General features: G+C 36.9%; 1 protein-coding gene across 1 annotated transcript; it reads left to right on the top strand.

Annotated features, from left to right (window-relative positions):
* The first annotated feature begins 1,831 nt into the window (after positions 1-1,831).
* ATG3 (autophagy related 3) lies at positions 1,832-20,545 on the top strand. The gene is made up of 12 exons (XM_029960633.1): positions 1,832-1,918; positions 2,382-2,423; positions 5,676-5,725; positions 6,847-6,917; positions 8,636-8,743; positions 10,746-10,795; positions 12,746-12,827; positions 13,346-13,380; positions 14,088-14,243; positions 14,884-15,011; positions 18,594-18,662; positions 20,324-20,545. Exons 1-12 carry the CDS (start codon positions 1,832-1,834, stop codon positions 20,403-20,405), a joined length of 960 nt encoding a protein of 319 aa, XP_029816493.1. The 3' UTR covers positions 20,406-20,545.
* The last annotated feature ends 255 nt before the right edge of the window (positions 20,546-20,800 follow it).

The raw sequence follows: 20,800 nt of genomic DNA, 5'->3' as shown, positions 1-20,800 counted from the left end.
CTTCTCAAGGAATGACTTATTTGCTGCTGGTTTCTGTAAAAGTGGCAAAACTTTAACTAGTTGCGTGACCAGGAATTGAAATGCAAGCGTACAGCCAGGCTGGAGCCTGGTTTCGGGAATGCGTTGCAATGGTTATTTTGGGTAAGAGGGCGACTTCTTCAGCTGACATAAAAAAAACAAACAAACAAACAAAACAAAACAAATTACTTAGTTGTGTGAGCAGATGTTAAATTATGCAGTATATCTTATTTCTGTGTCGGAATTGCTGTGTTGCTACAAGCCTCTGTGTGTTACAGTAACTGTGAATGGTAGAAATGAGCCATTTGTTTCTTATAATAGTCTGCTTGTAAAGCTGGGCAGCACATCTGTTATAATTCTTGTTATTGCTTGTTTAGGTAGAGACAGTTTGTGATTTTCTGCAGTTGTTAGACTGCATCCCACTTTCTGACTCCTATTTACAAATAATGTTTTATATAAACCCCAACTTTGTGTATGACAACCAGCAGCTTTCTCACTACTGATTTCCACATTTTCAAATGTTTTTGAAAAAATACTTCTCCTGTACTTGTTTATGACAGCAGTCTCTCTGCCTGTGGCTTTATGGTTTGACCTTTTATGTGCTTTGTACTCTGAGATTTTTGGGCAGAAAGCAGTGATACTCAATTATTAATTGAACTTGTCCCTCTGTGGTATGTAGAGTGCTCTTCTCTGGTTACTCAACTCTTTTAGAGTTGCCCACCAATGTGACACGTGTGGGCTGCAGTGAAGTTGTGGCCTGTAAAGGTGAAGTGACTTGTTTATTGTAGTACAGTTGTTGTTGCACAGCTCATGTAATAGTGGAGGAATTCTTGTGTCCTCATGAACTACTGAGAGGAAGCAGGAGTAGAACCTCCCAGGAATGGGAGGTTATAGTATTATATCAACTCATAATAATAAAAATACTCCAGCTTGGTAACTTTAGAAAGAAGCTAGACCTACGTCTCTCACTAGCTTATATACCACAGAATGCACAGAGAGGAAAAAGTGATTTACCCTCAGGGAACAGAGAATGGATATTTTACATGTTTTCTCTCTGCAATTCCAGAGACACAAGTCTGTGCATGTTGCCTTATGGTTCGTTTTGAGGTTAAATAGTAAGTTGTCTCCACTGCTGTGTTGCACAACATGTTATTGAGGGTTCTGGGTCTTACAGCAATTCAAATTGCTTTGATTTCTGTCAGCCAGCACATAATGATGTTATGATGTTTGTACAGCTGCAGTTTTGCCTATCTTGATCTTGTTCTCAAATGTATCTTCTTTAGAAATGAGGGAGAAAGACAGTGTCCAGTACTGTATGAAACAGGTGTGCTCGTTTCATTTTACACAGCATGTGTGATATCACACACCAGGGTGAAGGAACAAGAATAACCAAGTTAAGCAGTGGCTGGTTTTCTTTAGTGTTTTCTGACTTTTTGAATAAGGTGAAGTTGTGGCCAAAATCAAGATATTTTCAGTTGCTGCTTTTAGTCTTGATAGGAAAAAAAAGTTCTTTAGGGCAAGAAATCAACTGTGCCATGTTAGAAATTATATTCTTTTTCAAAAGCCCTTTTTGGGTTGCTCTGATGCTGGGGAACAGTAGATTTCCTTGGTACTTGAGACTTTTCTGAAGAAAACAAACATGCCACCAGAAGTCAAAACAAAATACATTTCCTCTAGATTTGAATATGATAAAAGATGTTTTATTCTTAACCTTCGTACGTGTCACCTTTAATGCAAAAGTACTTTATTTCTCCATGCAGAACTAAGTCGTGTGTCTAGTTGCTATCTATTCTTTCATCCATAAAAAACCCCTATGACAATATGCAAAAATCAAAGCTCTTACCGAAGTGAAGGCAAAGAAATGGGTATTAAAAGAAAATTAATAACTGAGTCTTTCTGTGTAAGTTTTTCTAGCCCAGAGAAAAGTCATTTTGGTCATTCGCTTCATGACCTTTTTTAACTGCAAAACCTTGTATTAATGCACTGCAGTACTGTTCAGTGCCTAGAACTTCAGAGTCCTGACTGAGAATCACTGATTCTCTGTCTCTTACTGGCAAATATAATATTGCTTGCTGGGGATCTTCTCTTCATTATTGGTATAATTGTTGGTAGCAAAAATTTTGTATATGTGATCATTTTTATAATACCTCACATTCTGCAACAATTAATTTTAGTGAACCTTACAGTGTAGAATAAGGAAGCTGCCTATCAGCCCTGGCAGAGGTTGCCTCCAGGCTGATCCATGGATCTTTGGACAGAGCTATTTGCAAGACAAGAGCAGGTGTTTGTCTTTCCAGCAAAGTTGGGTAGGTTGATTCGTCAGCAGTTCTCAAAATTTCTAAACTTTTTTCTTTTTATTGCAGGAGTCCAAGTTTAAGGAAACTGGAGTAATTACACCTGAAGAAGTAAGTGTTTAGAAATAACAAAGTATTTTGAAAGTAATGGTAAATCTTTTACACAAAATGAAATGTTCATCTCAAACAGTTCATGTCTTTGCCAAATAATTGTTGCCTCTTGAAACAATTTTCATGAAGAGAAACTTGTAAATCGCCTTCTTACTCTACAGATGAAGTATATCAACATAATTCCTCTTGAGATGACACTTGACATCTGAATGTAGGGTGCTTTTTTCCTCTGTTACGTTGTGAAAAGATTGAAAGGAAGCTGGGTCAGCAGCTCCATTTCTCATGGGAGTTCAGGACTAAAGCAGGAATATATTGATTTAAAAAGTCTTTCCCCTGAGCAACTCAAAGAGGAACCTTTATCTTTGGAACAGTCTTTGCTTACCTCACTTTTGGTTCCTTCCAGGGCTCTGTCCAGATCATTACGTATACTTGTCCACACCAAGTATCCAGTGATTATTATTTTTCCCTCCTCTTCTCTATAGGCTACTTCAGGCTATCTTGCATTGCTGCCAAGCAGTTGTATTTTTTTAAGGACTCTGATGCAAAGAGAAACAAAAGGGATTTTTTTCTGGACTAGTAAAAACACTGATTGTATTTTGATTTCCCCGTTCTGCTTTTTCTCTTATTAAAATACTACTGATCTACAAATACATTGTCTTTACAGAGGTCTAAGAAAACAATGTTAAGATTTTTGTGTAGAATGAAAGAAAAATGAAACAGAATGCAGAAATGTGAAGATGAGGTGGAAAAAAATGGAACAAATGATGACTGATGCAGGTGGATAATGTGGACAGAAGTATCTTTTCTGTCATTGGTACCTTGCAGTTTTCTGCTCTGTTTTCTGGCAAGCAAGCACTGCTGCTTTCTGTGACCCAGAAGAGTACCACGCAGACAAACAGGCTTAGCAATATGTTCTCTTGTTCTGATAACCATATTTATGTGTGTATATATAAATATTTATGTATCATATATATATTTAATAATAATACATGAGCTTCATTATATACAAACAAGAATAACACAAAGTCTAGGAAAATGTTCTGCTAATACTTAATCCCTTCTTGATTTATGGGAGAAAACTTTGCAGGAGTACTGAAAGAAAAGGTATTTTCTATAGAATGTAGCAAGAACCACACTATATTGTATTACACTATTTGCAGTGTTTAAACACCAGTATGACTGTGAATAGTATGTGTTCTCTGTGTCAAAATAGATGCTGCTGGGATGAATAAATTGGATCCTTCAAAACAGTAGTCAAGGGAACCAGTCATATAGCAAGAATAATTTTTTTTTAAATTTAGATGAAGCTGGAGTGTGGATCTGCTGATTGTCCCTTTGGCAGTCTTTCATCTTCCATGATGATTTTGGTCTTTGTATAGTAATGATTGCTAAAGAAGGATTGAAAATCATCGATAATGGAGCTAGGGTGTTATCTTTGAATGAGTTTGGATTTCTAGGGTAATTTTAGCTGTATTTTAGTCTGGGATACTAACTGTTTTATAGATTTTTGTGAGGTTCCTGTGGCTTGCCTCTGAAGATGAATCAATTAGCAATGAGGCTAAAGATGACTCATTAATCAAACTCAACACCTACTCCCTCTTTTCATATATCTGTGTACTTGATTTAACTGCAAAAAATTCTTGCCTGTTATGAGTTCTTACTAGTTAATGCCTCCAAAAGTTGACACCTGTTTTAATCATATATGTAAATACAGGCAAATCTTTAAAAAATCTTTCTTTCCAGGACTAGAAATAAGATGTCCTAAAATTGATCTCCTTCCACTTTGCAATATTGATTCAGGAATGAGATAGTGTCAGTGCTTAGAAACAGAAAGTGAAACCAGCTAAATAATTTTGCTGCCTAAGCTGAAAAAAATGTAAATGGAATTTCAAGTGTTGTTTTAGGGTTTTATATCTGTTAGACCCATAAACAATGTTTTGTGTTTTTTCATCTTTAATTTTAATAATATATTTCAACATTGGAGTCACAAATAGAGCTCCAGTTCCTCGAACAGAGAACTTTAAATAATTTTGGAGTTTCATTTGTTATTTGTTATGCAAAGGGTAATGAGTTTTAAAATTTCCATATGTATTGGGAAGGATTACTGTTTTCTTTAAAGCCAATATTTCCCTTTTGCTAGAGGCTTTTGTTAAAAAAATAGGTGAAAGGGAAGCACTTCCGCAAAGATTAAATCTGTTAATCCCCGGGCAGTGCTGTGGTGTTTTCCCTAAACTGACCTGCCTGGCTTTGGAGGACATGTGAGAAAATGGCTGTGACACGCTGCAGGCCTGTTGTGTCACTGCAGCAGCAGCTGCTCAGCTGGGAAGGGTGTTCTTATAAACTGGCATTTTAGGACAAGAGAGCAACTATAGCAATAGCTGTGCACCTCATATTGAAACCTAACTGCTGCAAGGACCACAAAAAAGCACTTCTCCTAAGTGCAGGCTTGCCTTCCTCAGTTTATATGTGCAAAAAACAAACCTGGTGGGTTAGACTTTGCTGAGTGATATTTGAGTTTGTACACAAGTCTGGTGCTGGCAAGTCTAATATGACAGTATCACTTTGAAATAGTAATGAGATTTTATAAAAGCCTTTATCTCTCATACTAAGAACAAGCAGGGTGAATATTTTTAAAAACTATTTCTTCAGAACAAAGTTATATGTAATTTTTTTCAGTGTACTGAGTACTTGGTAATCCATATTTAGTTAACGTCAGCGATCAACTATTATAGTGATGGTATTATTAAAATGCATACTGTTTATTCTTTTGTGCAGTTCTCTCATTGATTCAATGAACTGATGTTGTTCTTGGGTTTCTTCTTGCTGCAGCATTGTTTTGAACAGGGAAAGAGAATTAAACATGTTTTTTACATTAAGCTCTGTTGTCTTTGTAAAACTTTGAAGAGTGGCAAAGAAAAAGTTTCTTTATCACAAAGTATACAGTATTACCAGGTCCAGAAACTTTTTTGCTTCTTACTGTACTGGTAGGCAATACCACAGCTTTTGAAACTAACTGAATTTGCTGTGGGGCTTTGTACACCTTTTGTTCGGGTGAAGTTGATTTAGTCTTCGCATTTTCATGGTTAGCTGAGAAATGGAGTTAAAATAAAGTATCCAACTGATATAAACAGTTGTTAGTTACATAATTAATCTATCAAAAGAATGTACAACTAAAATATTAATATTGAGGAAAATTGCAGATTTTCTCATGCCATATTTAACAGTACTTTAATTTTTTTCCTGCCTTAACAGTTTGTCGCAGCTGGAGATCACTTAGTTCACCACTGTCCTACTTGGCAATGGTAAGTAAAATTGAAAGGATTATAGAAAGCTGGTGTCCCTACCTGGACTTGCTTACTGCTGTGTAGCAGTAGTTGAATGAGGATTTGTTTGGGATTTTTTTGTTTGTTTCATTTGTCTTTCTAAGGTTTTAGAGGACATAAGTTGTTAAATACTGTGAATGGTTTTTGTGCTTACCTGCAGCAACAACAAGTCTCCCTGAATTTGTCTTGGTGATTGAGAAAGCAAAGGCCATATGCAACTGGAATTGCTTGGAAGTAGTTGTAAATGGTCTATTTTAGACAAGCATTTATTAATTAAATATGTTAAAGTTGGCCTGAAGCAGAACACTTTGTGCAGTGCTTGTCCTTCGAAATCCCTTATGTATCCCATGTGCAATATGTTTCATGTACAATAAGGGTGCAAATAAGGTGCTTCCTCACATTTTACTACTGTCTTTCATTATGAAACTAATCAGTTCCTGAATGAGCATTGTCTGTGCAGTTGGTATCATCAAGGTCTTGGCTCTATACTAGGCCATGAATTGCTGAAGGAGGAATTATTATGCTTGAATCATAGTTTCTTGCCCCTTTGCCATCTCCTTCGGAGAAAATATGATGTTGAGTCTGGCCTATGTGCCAGATGTTTGGAATGAACTATTTAGAACTCTTATTTCAAACCAAAAACCATGAAAGGTGAAGGCAAATGCTTGAGTCATGTGAAATTAAAAAAGATTACTTGAGCACTAGTGACTATGGACAGATTTTATATTTATAGAGGTCTATTTCTTGCTTTTTCTGAAGTTTCTTTCTTCAGACATTTGCGACTATGTTGTCGCTAATCCTAGAAAATTTTATGTAGAATAGACTATTTTGTCAACCCATCTTTGCTTGACCATCTCAAGGTAAAAGTAGTTTTTGAGGCAGAAAATAGTTTTGATCCCAGACCAGTTTACGGGTGGCCAAGGTTCTTAACCCCATATCTATATCAAAGTCTGTGTATAGGGAAGAGTCAAGTCATAGCAAACAGATTCTTAGAGTAGGTCAAGAGGATTATATAAAATGTTCCTGATACACGCTGAAAATAGAAGGGTTCTTTTGTTTGCAGATCATCAAGTTCTCAAATGGTGCACTTCATTTTACAGGGCTTCAGGAGAAGAACTAAAAGTCAAGGCTTATCTGCCAACAGACAAACAGTTTTTGGTAACTAAAAATGGTAAGGCTGAAGTTTAAATATAAGTGTTCTTAGGATTGATGGAATGGTTGACTGTGCTATCTACTTGTTGTCTGTATTGCTAAGGGAAGCAAATACCTTGCACTTTGGGTGCTCTGACTTTGCAATTAAAGTTTTTCCTGCACTTAGGCTGCTTGTTAGTGGAGCTTATATGAATAACAGAGCTTGCCTTGATGGAGTAAAAATGAAGTTCAAACATTATAAACCTCTATCTGTCTTCCTTTCTCCTATCCTTCAACTCATATTCAGTATCTGAAAGGAAAATGTGTTTATTTTCCTCTTTCTTTTGCAAACTGAGGCTATTGAAGAGTTCTCAAAATGTCTTTCATGGGGACACTGATACTTCTAGTTCAGATATGTAGTTAATGTCACTGTCTCTGTCAATAGCAATCATATAAAAGCAATTTTAAATAAAGTTATATCAGCTTCAAAGTTGTGTATGTATATTACTTGTGGTGATTACCTTTTTAATGGATAAGAAGGCTAACATCTTGGCACAACTACGAGGAAATAATTTTCTCAAAAGATCTTGTATCAAAATGTGTGAATGCCATTAGATGAACCCCTAGTACTGAGAACAGCCTGAGGAAATTTTTACCTGCAATGGGTTATATTCTGTGCTTGAATTTCAGTTACTGGCTTTTGGAGCCTTTCAATGCACTGTTGGGAAAATTATTACAGTAGTGGTGGACAGACTTTCATAAGATGGTCCTGATGGTTGGATGGCCAAGTGATCTACTGTTTCTCTTTTCCTGTCACTTCTGGGGTCTCCCTCATTACTCTGATCTTTCTAGATCACATTTCAAAATAATGTGTTTCCTGTTGATGGTGTCACATTGTCCTACCACCTGAGTAAAAGTTGTGGGCTATGGGTGAGGCTGGGGACCATCCTACTGACCTCATTTTGAAACTCTTTGGAAGACTTCACTGTGGCTTTCACACCCCTCTCCTCCTCCTCTGAAAGATCAAACAGCAGCTTTCAAAATCTGCACTTCATGCGGCAGATTTGTTTTTCTCCACATTGGTAGAAGAAGAGCATTTTCTACATAATCTTTATTTATGCTGCTGGAAAATGTCTGTTTTGCCTTAATCAGATACACATTCTTTCTTTGACTATTTTCTGAAAACTTTGTCTAAATCTGTACTTGAATGGCTCTGTAACACATATGACTGAAGTTACTCTAACTAGCACATTAATTCTAACCTTCTAAAATTCTAGATGTTAATTTAGAATTAAACATACCTAATATATTGCATAAATAGCCAGTGCAAACTTTTAGCAGAATTCTAAAGACAAATAATTTGGAAAACTGATGCAAATCCAGGCAAAATTGTGCTTAAACCAAAAGTTGTTTACCAATGTGAACGAAAGTAATAGATTGTCTCCAGTTGTTAGCAAATTAGAAGTTAATTCTTTTCTAATCCTTAAGAGTTTGGGTGAGAGGGCTCTCGTGGGTAACAGAAGAATGAACTTTCAAGGCTACTGCAGTTGTTGTATTTTACATGAAATAAAACATCTGGTACAGCACATCAATTTTGCAAGTTCAGGCTTTTGCATTTGAAGTATAGGTTTAGGACTCCCTAAATAAGGATATATGAGAGACTGCCACATTTCAGAAGGCCTTGTGGGATAATTTCTTGCTCCAGTCTGGTTTTGTATAAGATTGACTGCATTCATTTTGTTTTGCAATCTTTTGCAGTGCCGTGCTATAAAAGGTGTAAGCAGATGGAATACTCAGATGAGCAGGAAGCAATTATAGAAGAAGATGATGGTGATGGGGGATGGGTGGACACTTTTCACAATGCAGGTACTCAAAGTCTTGCCTCAGGCTTTGTGTTTGGTAATCTGATTTTCAGTTTCCACTCTCTGAAAGTAAAATTTTTCTTATATACAGATGACTGTGTACTAATATCTAGTCTAGGAGAAGTAAGTTATGCTGTCAGTTAACCACTTGATTGGTACATGAATGCTCAGCTGTTTAACTCTGTGGCTGTATATACCTGAAACAGGCTACTTTTCAGAGGTGTTGGCAATAATTTCAGTATTCTCATATTACAGTTCTAGGAACTTATTTTAACAAATGATCTGTGTAGTGGCTCATTCCTGAGTAAGGGAATCCTGTGAAGATAATGGTGGTTTAAAGTATTTGAAGAATATGGAAATATTTCTTTATTTTTAGGTTAAGATTGCATGTGAAGCACGTTGAGATCTGTGTCTTAATGATGACCTCAACTGACTTAATTATTTTAGTGTTTCTCATTCTGTTGAATTGTTGGATTGAGCTGAAAGGAGGAATCATTAGAAAATAGCTATCTTAGTATCTGATGTAAGTAGAGGAAGTGGGTGTAGTACTAAAAAGAAAGAAAATATTATTAAGTAGAGAGATGTGTGGGAGATGATGCTTTTTATCATAAGTCCTTAGATAAGCTTGTGTTGATAAAGAAGTCTAAAAATTACTGCTTACGTGAATCTATCTCACTGGCTTTTCTAGCAGCCTCTTATAAATCCTTTTGCTCTTTTCTAAGAATTAGAAATTATATTAGTTTTAGTCTTGTTTCTTGATGTTCTATAATGAGTTAATAAAATTCTGTCCTTCACTGATGTTTTGTCCACCATTTCCAAACCCAGAAGTTACTCCTCTCAGTTTTTACTTTCTTTGCTGTAAATTTTCTGCTGTAATATGGAAAAAGTTCGCTGAATAGTTCAATCAGGGTGGGGAGAAAAAGGGTGGGAGATGATGCCTTTTGTTTCTCTGGACATATATTTTTCATCATTGGCAGTTCTTAAATGCATCACAGTTCATAATCGAACACCCCACACCAAAGAAATGGTTTGGAATATCTTTGTCATGTCCTTGAATTAAGGATGTAGTCTCCATCCCTGCTGTGAGTAGACTTCTATGCCAAGTTTTTCTTTTTAGGACTGACTGGTTTGGGCACCATGCTGTGGTAGCACAACTGTAACACACTGTTTACACCTGGCCAGGTCTCCAAATGCTGTCAAATGAGATAAAAACAAAGTCTGGTTCTGCCCATCTGTATAGATGTCTTTGATAGTACCACTTGTGGTAGGAAAAAATTTGTTCAGATGATCATACAGCCACTAGAAATGTATTATTTCCAAGCAGCATTCAACTGGCATTTCTGATCTTTAAATAGTTATTTCTGATGAGCAGTTATGTGATTCCAGGTTCATTCTCCACAGTGATGTAACTTATTTTGAGTTAAAGAGTTAATTAGATAAGTTTACTCTGTCAAAGCAGAATTTTGGCGTGTATCCCAAAAAGTACTGGGTGAGAACTGCAGTGAAACTATAAAGCTAATGGGGAGGAACTCAAGAGTAGACACTGTTGGGACTTGGGATGGTTTTTACTCTCACTTCCTCTCAGCTAAAAGCATTGAGTGTTCTACATTGTGCTTTGTCATTGCTTTCAAGATACTCAGAAATACTCAAAAATGCGTGCCTTTCTCATGAAGTTGAGATCCATTATTGTGATGGGAGTGCCTATCCTGAACTCACTTTTATGCAAAAGTACCTTAAAATTAAAGTCCATCAATAAATTTTGTATGACATGCCACAGCTGTGCTGTGGTACTCCGTGTTACTGGTATGGTTTGCTTTTGGATGTCCAGCACTAAGCACATTACCAATACCAAATGAACAGCCTTCTAATTAACAAAATTGTTGTGAGAGGTAACTTGGAAAGATGGTATGCTCCTTTCTGAAATCTTTGCACCCTCTTTCTATTCTATTCTATTCTCTAACAGAGAAACAAGCTTTTTTAACGCTGACTTCTTGTTCAATTAACAGGTATAGTGGGCGCAACAGAAGCAGTTAAGGAGATCACACTAGACAGTAAGGTACTTGTTTCTAAATTTTCTTGTTGCTTTATTACAGGACCTAAAGGTAATAGAAGTTTTACCTGTAGCAATCTAGTCCTCCCTGTGAAAGATTAAAATGTACTTTGTCACTAGTTGTCTTGCAGATATACATTGACCTTCATAGCCCGTGGCATTAGTCTGCAGGCATGTGCCTTATAAGCATGTGCATTTCCTTATTACTGTGTTTACTGAGGTATTTGTCTTTTTAGAATGTCCTTAGGTAGGCTTCTACAAACTGAAAATGAAGTTCTGTTTACACTGATACAGCACATTTGCACTTCAAGAGACTACTGTTTGGAGATCCGATGTAAAGAAATTTTTATATGGAAAAATAGTGTAGGGATATAAAGTATTTCTTTGTAATCTTTAACTACTGCAAGCAGCGTTTTAACACATTTGGTCCTGTTTGACAGGCTTATGCTTCTGGTTTATAAGTACTAAAGCTGTTTAAATGTATACATCTTACAAAGTCATCAGTTTCTGCATGTGTTTCCAAAAAGTCACTGCAGCAGGAGAAAAATCCGAAATTGAAGTCTTCAGGAAACTGAGAACGGTTGGAAGTACTTGAAGTGAGAATGTATTGGCTAACATGTTTAAGAAATGTGGAGAGAGTCACAGACACAAAATGCTTTTAAAGATGAGTTGGTTGTTAAAGTGGAATTCTAACTCTGTGCTGCGAGAGTTTGCTAAACCGTCCAAGCACTAGGCTTTGGATTCTAAAAATCAGAGGGAAAGAGAATGGACTGCCCAGTGCTAGCACACAATTGTAAACAGCTCAAAATGCTATTGGTATGATGAACTGTGAAGTATGTGTAATTCAAGTGAGACTGTGCTAAATGTCATAAAAATACTGCTTTTTTGAGTCAGTAACATAAGGGTGAAAGAAACACTAAAGAATAGCTAAAGTTGATCACTGTTTTCTGCCAAACACAATACTTGCAGAATGTTACTGTGATTTATAACTGCTCTTGTGTGTTTTGAATTGGATTTCACTTCTAATCTATTGTATGTAAAAAAAACTTGCTTGCTTGGACCATGGGTCCAGTCCAGGGGAACAGCCCTTTTCTGCTAATGTTCTGTCTGACAATGCACGTTGTAACTTAGTTTCTTACTAGCTGTGGTGTTTCCTGTTTTTTAAATTAAAAAAACAACCACCTGATGCTTGCAATTAGAACAGCTTCTAATTATAATAATTATTTTGAGTATTCAAGTCTTCTTGAAACCTGTGTAAATTGAAACCTCTGCCTTCTGAATTTCACCAGAGTTGTCTGTTGGATTCAAATGCTGTGCAAGGCCCCATAGAAAAAGTTGTCTGTGGGCTTGTGCTGTATTCATTTCTGTTGGACTTATGTTTCCTTGGACTATGATATCAAAACATGATCTCTTTTGGGACTCTCTTGTGTTTTAGAAACAATTATGGAGCTGGACATTTGTGGAAATGGATGACACTTTTAGTCATATGATTTAGTTTTATGTATTCGGGCAAGGAGCAGGGAATTGGACTTAATCATCCTTATGAGTCCCTTCATTGGGATATTTTATGATAACTGCTGCACAGTTGGACATGGGTTAGGACTTAAAAAATCTTAACCTACATGTTTAATCTTAGCTGTTAACTCATTGCCTTTCATTTGAGGTCTTTTAACTGTTTAACACCATGTTCACTCTGCTTAGGAATTAAATCATTCCAGATTGCAAAGTCAAAGGAGAACTTTTTAAGTGGATCTTTAATGTCATACTAGGACTTTGAAACTAAGATGAGTTAATAAGCAAATATTTGAGTCTAGTGTAGTATTTCTTAATATTGCAGAAATTATTCTTCTGGTTCACCAAATGTATTGACTGGACTTACACCTTAAATTTGCTGGGGCTATAAGCTGTATAGATGCAACAGTCTTTAAAGCAGTGTTTTCAATTTAACTTCTTAAGGATAATTTAAAAATACCAGAGTGTTCAGCATCTTGTGAAGATGATGATGAGGAAGATGAAGGAGAAGCTGCAGACATGGAAGGTATTTCCTTAAATTGGGTGGGACGTGCTTTATTTCAGGCCTTTAAGTAAAGCAGTACTCTCTAAGAATCACTCTTTATTTTCATGGGATGCATGCTGGAACGTTCAGCAGGCATATGCTCTTTAACATCTTTTGTATGGTCTTATTGATGCATGTTTACTCTGACTTGTGTGCCAACACCTGTGTGAATGTCAGTGACTGGGAAGTTAATCTGTGTAGCAGAACAGATCCAAGCAAGTATAAATTAGGGATTTAGCACAGCTTCCTTCCAACTTCATATCTACACTTAAACTCAATCTGCCTGTATAAAACCACTGAAGGATTGCTCATCACCTGTTTACTGTAGTCTTGATCAAAGTTTTATGAAAAAAGGAATAGTCTGGTTTGGGGATTGGGAAGTCTACGTGAATAAAACATCTTTAGATACATGTAGATTTTTTTAAAGGAGTTGTTTATGAATGACAAATATGATGACTAGCTATGAGCTGAACATAGAATTTTATGGGTCTTCTTTTCAGAGTATGAAGAAAGTGGGCTATTGGAGACAGATGATGTGAGTGAACAGTTCTCTATCTTGTCTGTTACAATATAAGCACAAGCAAATGAATGAAATAACAAACGTATGAGTAGTGGGATTACTGAGCCTGGTTTCTTGTGGATTTATCTCCAGACAACCTACTGCAGTAACCTAAACCCTTGGGTTCTCAAAGATTCCAATCAGAGAAATTTTGGTTGGTTTTGCTAATCCATTTTGCTCTGCTCACACAGTGCTGTATTCATGAGAAGTAAAAAATGCAGTGGTTGTTCTTGAGGCTTACATATGGAGGATGAGTGGCTTGTAGGTTCAGTAGATTCCACTAATGCATCAGACTGTCAGGAGAGAAAACAGTGGTACTATCCTAAGTTCTTCATGAACCTGCATAAACTGAGACCTCTTCCTTCTGAATTTCATTGGAATTGTCTGTTACTTGTGAAAGAAGGTAGGGGGATGTAACAAGGTAGTTACATACTTCCTTAAGAAATCAGACCTTTTTTGAAAAGTAAAAAACCCCATGAAAAATAAAACCAAAAATACTTGGTGGGAGAGAAACTGATACTCATAATTTAAAGATAAAAACAAATCCCAAAAGCCCAGAGTTTTTTTAATGCTCACTTAAGAACATTCATAAAGGTTCTACAGCTTTACATAACTACTTGGGATGGGAAAGGAGAGAACTCAAACAAGACTCTACTAATCTTCTCATTTTTATCTTGAAACAGGCAACACTTGACACAAGACAGATTGTAGAAGCTAACAAAGCTAAAGTTGATGTTGGAGGGGAAGATGCTATTCTACAGACCAGAACCTATGACCTCTACATCACTTATGACAAATATTACCAAACTCCAAGGCTCTGGTTGTTTGGATATGATGAGGTATAGTTCAGTTGGGTTTTTTTCCCTACTTCTGTAAAATTAGACTCACTGTGTCAAATAGCAAGGCTATTTTGTTGCTTATTCATAGTAGAAATTTAAAGGAAAGAATGGTGAGAAAGTGATTAAACAGGCTTGTAGGCAGGACTTATGGTACTTGCAGGAAGTAGAAACAACTTATATGAAAAGTGCACTTGGTAACTGAGCACATTTGGAAGGAGGCAAATTGTGCTCTGTCACTGGAGTTTCTGTTATCACTGTAGAGCTGGTAATAACCCCGGTAAACTCAGTCAAGTAAGTGGGTATGTGTTTCCATCATCTTCAGAGGGAAAGGATTAGATGAATCTTTCTTCCCTTTAATGACTAAATTTCTTGAGTTAAAGTTGGTTAGAGCTTACGGCTCAAATACCTAGGTGGGAACCTAACTGGTTGTCAAACATATTGACTTTATCATTCACCTGGTATATTAAAAAAAAAAAGCTGTGCAGCACTAGTTCTATAGCGTACGGATTTTGTGTACCTTCAGAACTGTTAAGTTTAAGGTGCTTATAATTTATGGTGCGTCACCTGTTAATGATGTTAGAAAAGAGCAAGATTTTTTGTTATTAATGCTTTTGTTTTCCTGTTCCTTTTGCCTCTATAGCAACGGCAGCCTTTAACAGTAGAGCACATGTATGAAGATATTAGTCAAGATCACGTCAAGAAAACAGTGACCATCGAAAACCATCCTCATCTTCCTCCACCTCCCATGTGCTCAGTTCATCCATGCAGGTAAATCTTTGTTTCTGGTCTGATTCAGCAGGCAGACACAAAGCACTTCAGTGTCCTTATTAAGGATTTTGTTCAGGTTCTCTGGACATCCTCCACAGTTGGCTGCCATAGTGGTCTGTTATTTCCTGAGGCAGTATGAAAGGAAGGGTTTGGCAATTCTTGGAATTCATTCCAGTACTCACTGCAGCAAGTGTGTTCAGCAGTTAGTGCTGTCTTTTTTCTGATCAACTTGCTTTTACTCAGCTTCCCTACAGACTCCAGAAGATGGCAGACTACTAGAACTCTATAAAGTTCTGTCCTTGCAGCTGTTTTTTGGGGAGGGTCGAAGTATGTGTACTTTGGCAGCAGAAAAAGCTATCTGAACATGAAATAACAATTTCTTATTTTATGTTAACTATCTTCTGCTCCCCCAGAAGTCCTTGAAATTTTGCACTTATAAGTAGGGATCCTCTGATTGCCACACAAACAAAACACACTTGTGTTTTTAGGGTGTTTTCTGTTGAATTTTCTACATTTCTCACCAAAGACAGAGGGAGCCTGTAGTTTCACTTGCTGCATAGGTATTTTTTTCTAGGTCTTTGAAAAGTGCATTCTGTCTTAGCAATAGGCTCCAGCATCCTTTTAGGTGTCTTAGTGGTACAAAGCCAATATCTTAGACAGTGTAACTCCTCAGCTTCTTGACAGTATTAAGTTCTTGGAGATACGAGTTTGGGCTTTTATCTCATTTTAAAAAAAGACACCCTTTGTAATATTGCGTATGTTTTTTAAAAAAAAGTTCAGATTGCCCCTTTAAGTCTTTTAATTTCCTTTGACTAAAAGAAACACATCAGGGGTCTTTATCACTAGTTGAGGTGTCAAATAATCAGCTTGTTCTTGACAAACTTATGGTAGGTTTTGCTGACTCAAAGCCATTATTTGATCATCAGTCTTGGGAAGGGTATACCATTCTTTTGAGAGAGCAAGGGAACTTTGCAAGAAGTATTTTATGGCTACTTTTGATCTTATTATGAGGATATATATTCATGGCCTTAGTAAAGTTTGTGTTTTCTGGAAGCCCTGCTAATAAATTGGTTGGGAAGAAGCTTCTGTTGATGGATGCAGGCTGGGAGGGCACTCTCAGAAGAAACATAATGACCAGATATTTGGGCATGACCACCCTCACTGACTGGGTAGAAGTGTGGGTTTTATATTGGCCTGTGGCCTCTGCGTAACTTTGCTAATACCTTTGCAGAGTAAGAAGCAATGTAATGTTAATCTGTGAATTTGAGTTGAGTCTCTTCATGGGTGAGAGCTCTGTGGTCATGTTTTCACTTCTTCCCCTGAAGCCAGTGAAGTGCCAGTTCCTTTGTTATGTAATCCACATCTACACTTGAAGAAATGGTTTGCATCATGAACCTTGTTTCAATTTTAAGAATGAAAGAGATGATTTATAATGAAGTGAGACAGATTTGCTGCTCATCTTAAATGTGGAGGAAACATTGTGTCTAGTTCTTCTCAAATAGGAATCTAGTTGACCAGCAACTGCTTAACATTTGAAAGATTTGAAAAGGTAATCTTGAAACTGTGAAGAAAGAGGCCAACAGTGTATCCAAAATGAAGGTTTTAAGTATATGTTCTCTTACTCTCCAAAGTGAGCTATTCTATTTTTTTAATTTGGTAAGGCTAACAGCTAAGAAGGTCTGGGTTTTCGAGGTAAAAAATAGTAGCTGAAACTATTGTCTTTAATTCAACTAGGAAATACCAGTGTTTAGCTACCACTGTTGCTTCCCATCATGTTACAAGAATTGTGTAATGTAAGATATTTGTATGATACTAAACTAACTTATCCGTTTCTTGTGACGTGAATATCCTCATGTCATGCGTCAGAGAAAGGAAAGAAACAGCAGTTGGATGCTGTTGGCAGCTGCTTGACATAGCTTCTATTTTAAGTAGTTAGTTAAAATTGTTCATCTTGCAGCTCTGCTGGAAGTTTTATTTCTTGTCAGCATTTTTATGGTACTGGGAGGAACATAGTTAACTTCCTCATTAATTGCTGTAAGCTGCTTTAATCACAATTCTCAGCTTTTTATGTGGGTGTTATGAAGGGACTATTAAACAAGTTACTACTAAACATTTACAATTTAACTGTAATTACTTGCACTGATTCCGAGGGCTTATTTTTCTCCATTTCAGACTAAATGGTGATAGCCTTCTCAACTCTTTTTCCTTCTTATGTACTCTAAATATCTGTAAGGAGGTGACTAGAGGCAACTGTAAGGAGCAGTGAATTGAGCCAGTATGCTCTTAGAGACTTCTAATAGCTTCAGGGTGACCTATATTCTGTGCCATCAGGAAAAAAATAGTCCACAGTTATGGATAAGGTCAAAACTTTAGTTTTGGCAGTGACCAAGTTCCTGTATAGAAGCAACTGGCCTTGGCACCTGAAAGGGCATGTGTTCCACTCAGACATCGTGGGGATCCAGAATTGGAATCCACTGTGAGGATTAGTTGATTTGCAAAGATGAAGAGCAAATGACAAATGCTGACCTTTAGTATTTCCCTGGACTTGCATGTTCCTGTTTACAATGTGTCTCCGTAGCTTTGCAACAGCTTCCTTCCTTATTTGCAGTTGCTGGCAGCACAATTAACTACAGAGTAACTACTAAGTGCCAGTTGCTGGTGAGCTATTTAAATTGACACACTGATATCAAAGCATGGTCAGAAAGTTATGCAAACTCTACTTACCGCTCGACTTGTTGTCAGTCGGCACGTAGGTTGTTTTAGGATGGGCATTTCAAACTACTGCTGCTCACTAACCTGCAGTGCTGTGGATGTGGATGTCCATAGCCCTGTACATAGCTTTGTACATAAATATTGTGTGTTGCATAGTAGGTTGGGTATGTCACTGATGAGAATGTAAAAACTTGGTGACCTGAGGAAATATTTATCCTCCTCTGTAGTGCTTTACAATAACAGTCACAAGAGAGAATAAAGTACCTTAGAAACTGTTGATTTGCTATAGAACCCAAGTTACCACCAGAGAAAATCTCCATATCATAAAGCAGTCCTAGAGCAGCAGTTCTGAATTTATACAGGGTTAGTTTAACCTGCCTAGGAAACTATGACTTGTTTTAGTGTTTGAAACCTCTTAAGCTTTACAAATTTGAGTGCAGCAGAGGCAGCCAAGAATGTTGCAGCCGTTTCTAGGCATCTTCTTCAGGAGGAATTTAGGAACTTCTGGTGGCTTCCTGCTGGTCACAATTACCTTCTGGGGGCTTACCTGATGGCTTTCTTGGAATTTAGCAGTTAAAAATTATACTAGCTTCAAACAGTATGTATTGACTCATTATGGCACTCAGTCTCCATTGTGGCATGGAACATTTTTTACTTTCCTTAAGGAGTTTTAAAGATAATGTTACATTCGTCACTTAGTATTATCTTTCAGTTACTGTTGGGATTTTATTTTCTCAGTAAACTGAAAATTTCCTCTTGCTGTTTCTGAAACTAACAGTCCATAATTATTTGATTTGCGGAGAACCTAATCTTACTGAGAGGAAGGGGGTATTACTTTTTCCTTAAAATATTTTCTGATCTGTTTTTCAGGCATGCAGAAGTCATGAAGAAAATAATTGAGACTGTTGCAGAAGGTGGGGGAGAACTTGGAGTTCATATGTATCCTTTTTTGTTACTACACTGATTCTTGGAGATTTCTCCAGTGTAAGGAGCTGTCACCTCAAGGTTCCTAAACTGGAATGCAGTTGTGTGTGAAAGCAGTGAACAACTGCTTGGGGTGGCACTTGCTAGAGTTCTCAGATGAGCTCCATTGTACAAACACTCTGTTAAGTAGCTGGGGGGCCGGGAGTGGTGTATGGCAGGAGCAATGGGGAAAGTACGTAGGATTGGAGGGACAGAATTGAGCCCTTGTTTGTAGGGATGTGAAGGAGGGAGCTGTGAGCATGAAACAGAGATCCCAGTGTAGGAGGGTGAGACTGGAGATTCACAGACTCCATCTGGAGTATAATCGCTCCTTGGAACAACTTTGTATTACCTTTGAATCTGAAATTCATTTCTGAAAGATGTAGAGGTCCCATTATTTTTTACTCTGCACGTGAGCAGTAACTTGGTAAAACATTTAGCTGACAAAAAGGCAATGAAAATTACTGAAACCATTCTGTACATCAATATCAAATGCTTCACCAGTAGAATTTTCTTTCAGCAAGCTGGCTCATCTTAGTTATGCTTTGTAGTAAATGATACTATGCTTTCTGGCTGAAGTAACCTCCATGTTAGAAGCAAGTGTGTCCTTTCAGAATAGTGTTCTTTGCTGCTGTAAGGCAAGAAAGGAGGAATTACTGAGCAGTTATAGGTCTTGAATTGGTAAAATTCCTATTTACTGTATAAGTTGAGACTTGCTCAATTTGTGCAGCAATCAGCTGAAACTGAACTGGAAAATAACTATCTGGCAAGGTAGTTCAAGTCCCCTACTCCTCAACAGTTACAAATAGCTTATTTTCAAGGTTTTGATTACTTTTTTTATTATTACTTAACAAATTGAGGCATTTTTAATGTGCGATTTCTCTCGTCGTTATGTGTTTGTGAAGAAATGGTCCATGAGACTGATACATCAAAATAGTAGAGTTTACTTATATCCAGTACCAATGCAACTTAATAGTCAATTGAAAGTTGTGATTTATTTTAATTCTGCAGTTCCCTGACTGCCTCATTCCCTCATGGAGAGACACTTTAGATTATAATTATCTAACATACTCCAGACTGCAAAGTCAGGCCCAACATGCATTTGAAGGTGATATATACAAGGGAACTCTCCTCTACAAAGGCAGACTGCTCAGCATAGTAAGGCTAATCTCTGCACTCATTAACAGGAAGGACCTCTTTCAAAGGATGGTTCGGAACAGGAAAACCAATTTCTTTTTCTGAGCCACTGAAACACTGAGGAGGATCCTGCTTTGCCTGCCACTACAGGAGGGTAGCTAGGGATTAGCCTTGCTGGGTGGAATTCACCTTGGCATTTGTTTACAAATACTAAGTATGTAAATAGTATCGTAAATGTTTGTGTGGTGTCTGCAAGATTTATTGAAAATCGCTCCTGTTTCCCTCTCTTAACTTAAAACAGGAAGATCTGTATGTTTGGTCAAGCATTGGATGTCATTACCAGAATTCTGCTGTATAATTTTCCAGTCTCTAACTGCATAATTGCTAGGTGTTATTTTCCTATTAGCAAGAAATACTGTTGAGCTGATCACTGAATGTGAATTCTGCTTCGTTTTACAGGATTTCTAGCTATTGTACATTTTCCTTAATATGAAACTCAGGTACCTTCTTATTTTCTTGAAATTTGTACAGGCTGTCATTCCAACAATAGAATATGACTACACGAGGCACTTTACAATGTAACTAAAATAAGAGATGTACTCCTCTAATTATAAAATCTTTTTTTAAATAACCCATCCATGTGACTTACACAACATTATACACAATTTCTGTAACTAATCTTTTATCAACTTGATGCATTAAAATAAAATGTTCCATTACCAGCCTTTTTAATAAAAATCTTTGTGTGTAATATAAATAAATCACATTCATTCCAATACAGACACTGCACTAAGAAGTGGGATTTTTTTTCTCCATGATTCCTTCAATTTCCTTTCATCAGAAGACTATTTTTGTGTATGTTGGAAACTGAAATCTACTTTTATAGTAGAAGCCTAATACTTTTAGCTTCATTGCTGATTCCTGAAAATGTGAATTTTCTTTTTTTTTTTTCCTCTCCTATTTAAATTCACTTAGAG

The sequence above is a fragment of the Manacus vitellinus genome, unplaced genomic scaffold (assembly GCF_001715985.3).
Source record: "Manacus vitellinus isolate BGI_N305 unplaced genomic scaffold, ASM171598v3 scaffold_28_pilon, whole genome shotgun sequence".
NCBI classification, from domain to species: domain Eukaryota; kingdom Metazoa; phylum Chordata; class Aves; order Passeriformes; family Pipridae; genus Manacus; species Manacus vitellinus.
The sequence above is the reverse complement of the archived record's forward strand: the minus strand, read 5'-3'. Positions and strand labels throughout refer to the sequence as shown.

Coding starts and splice junctions, on each gene's coding strand:
- ATG3 (XM_029960633.1), top strand. CDS start 1,832: ATGACAATATGCAAAAATCAAAGCTCTTACCGAAGTGAAGGCAAAGAA. Junction 13,381..14,087: donor GGCTATTGGAGACAGATGAT/GTGAGTGAACAG, acceptor ATCTTGAAACAG/GCAACACTTGACACAAGACA. Junction 14,244..14,883: donor GGTTGTTTGGATATGATGAG/GTATAGTTCAGT, acceptor TTGCCTCTATAG/CAACGGCAGCCTTTAACAGT.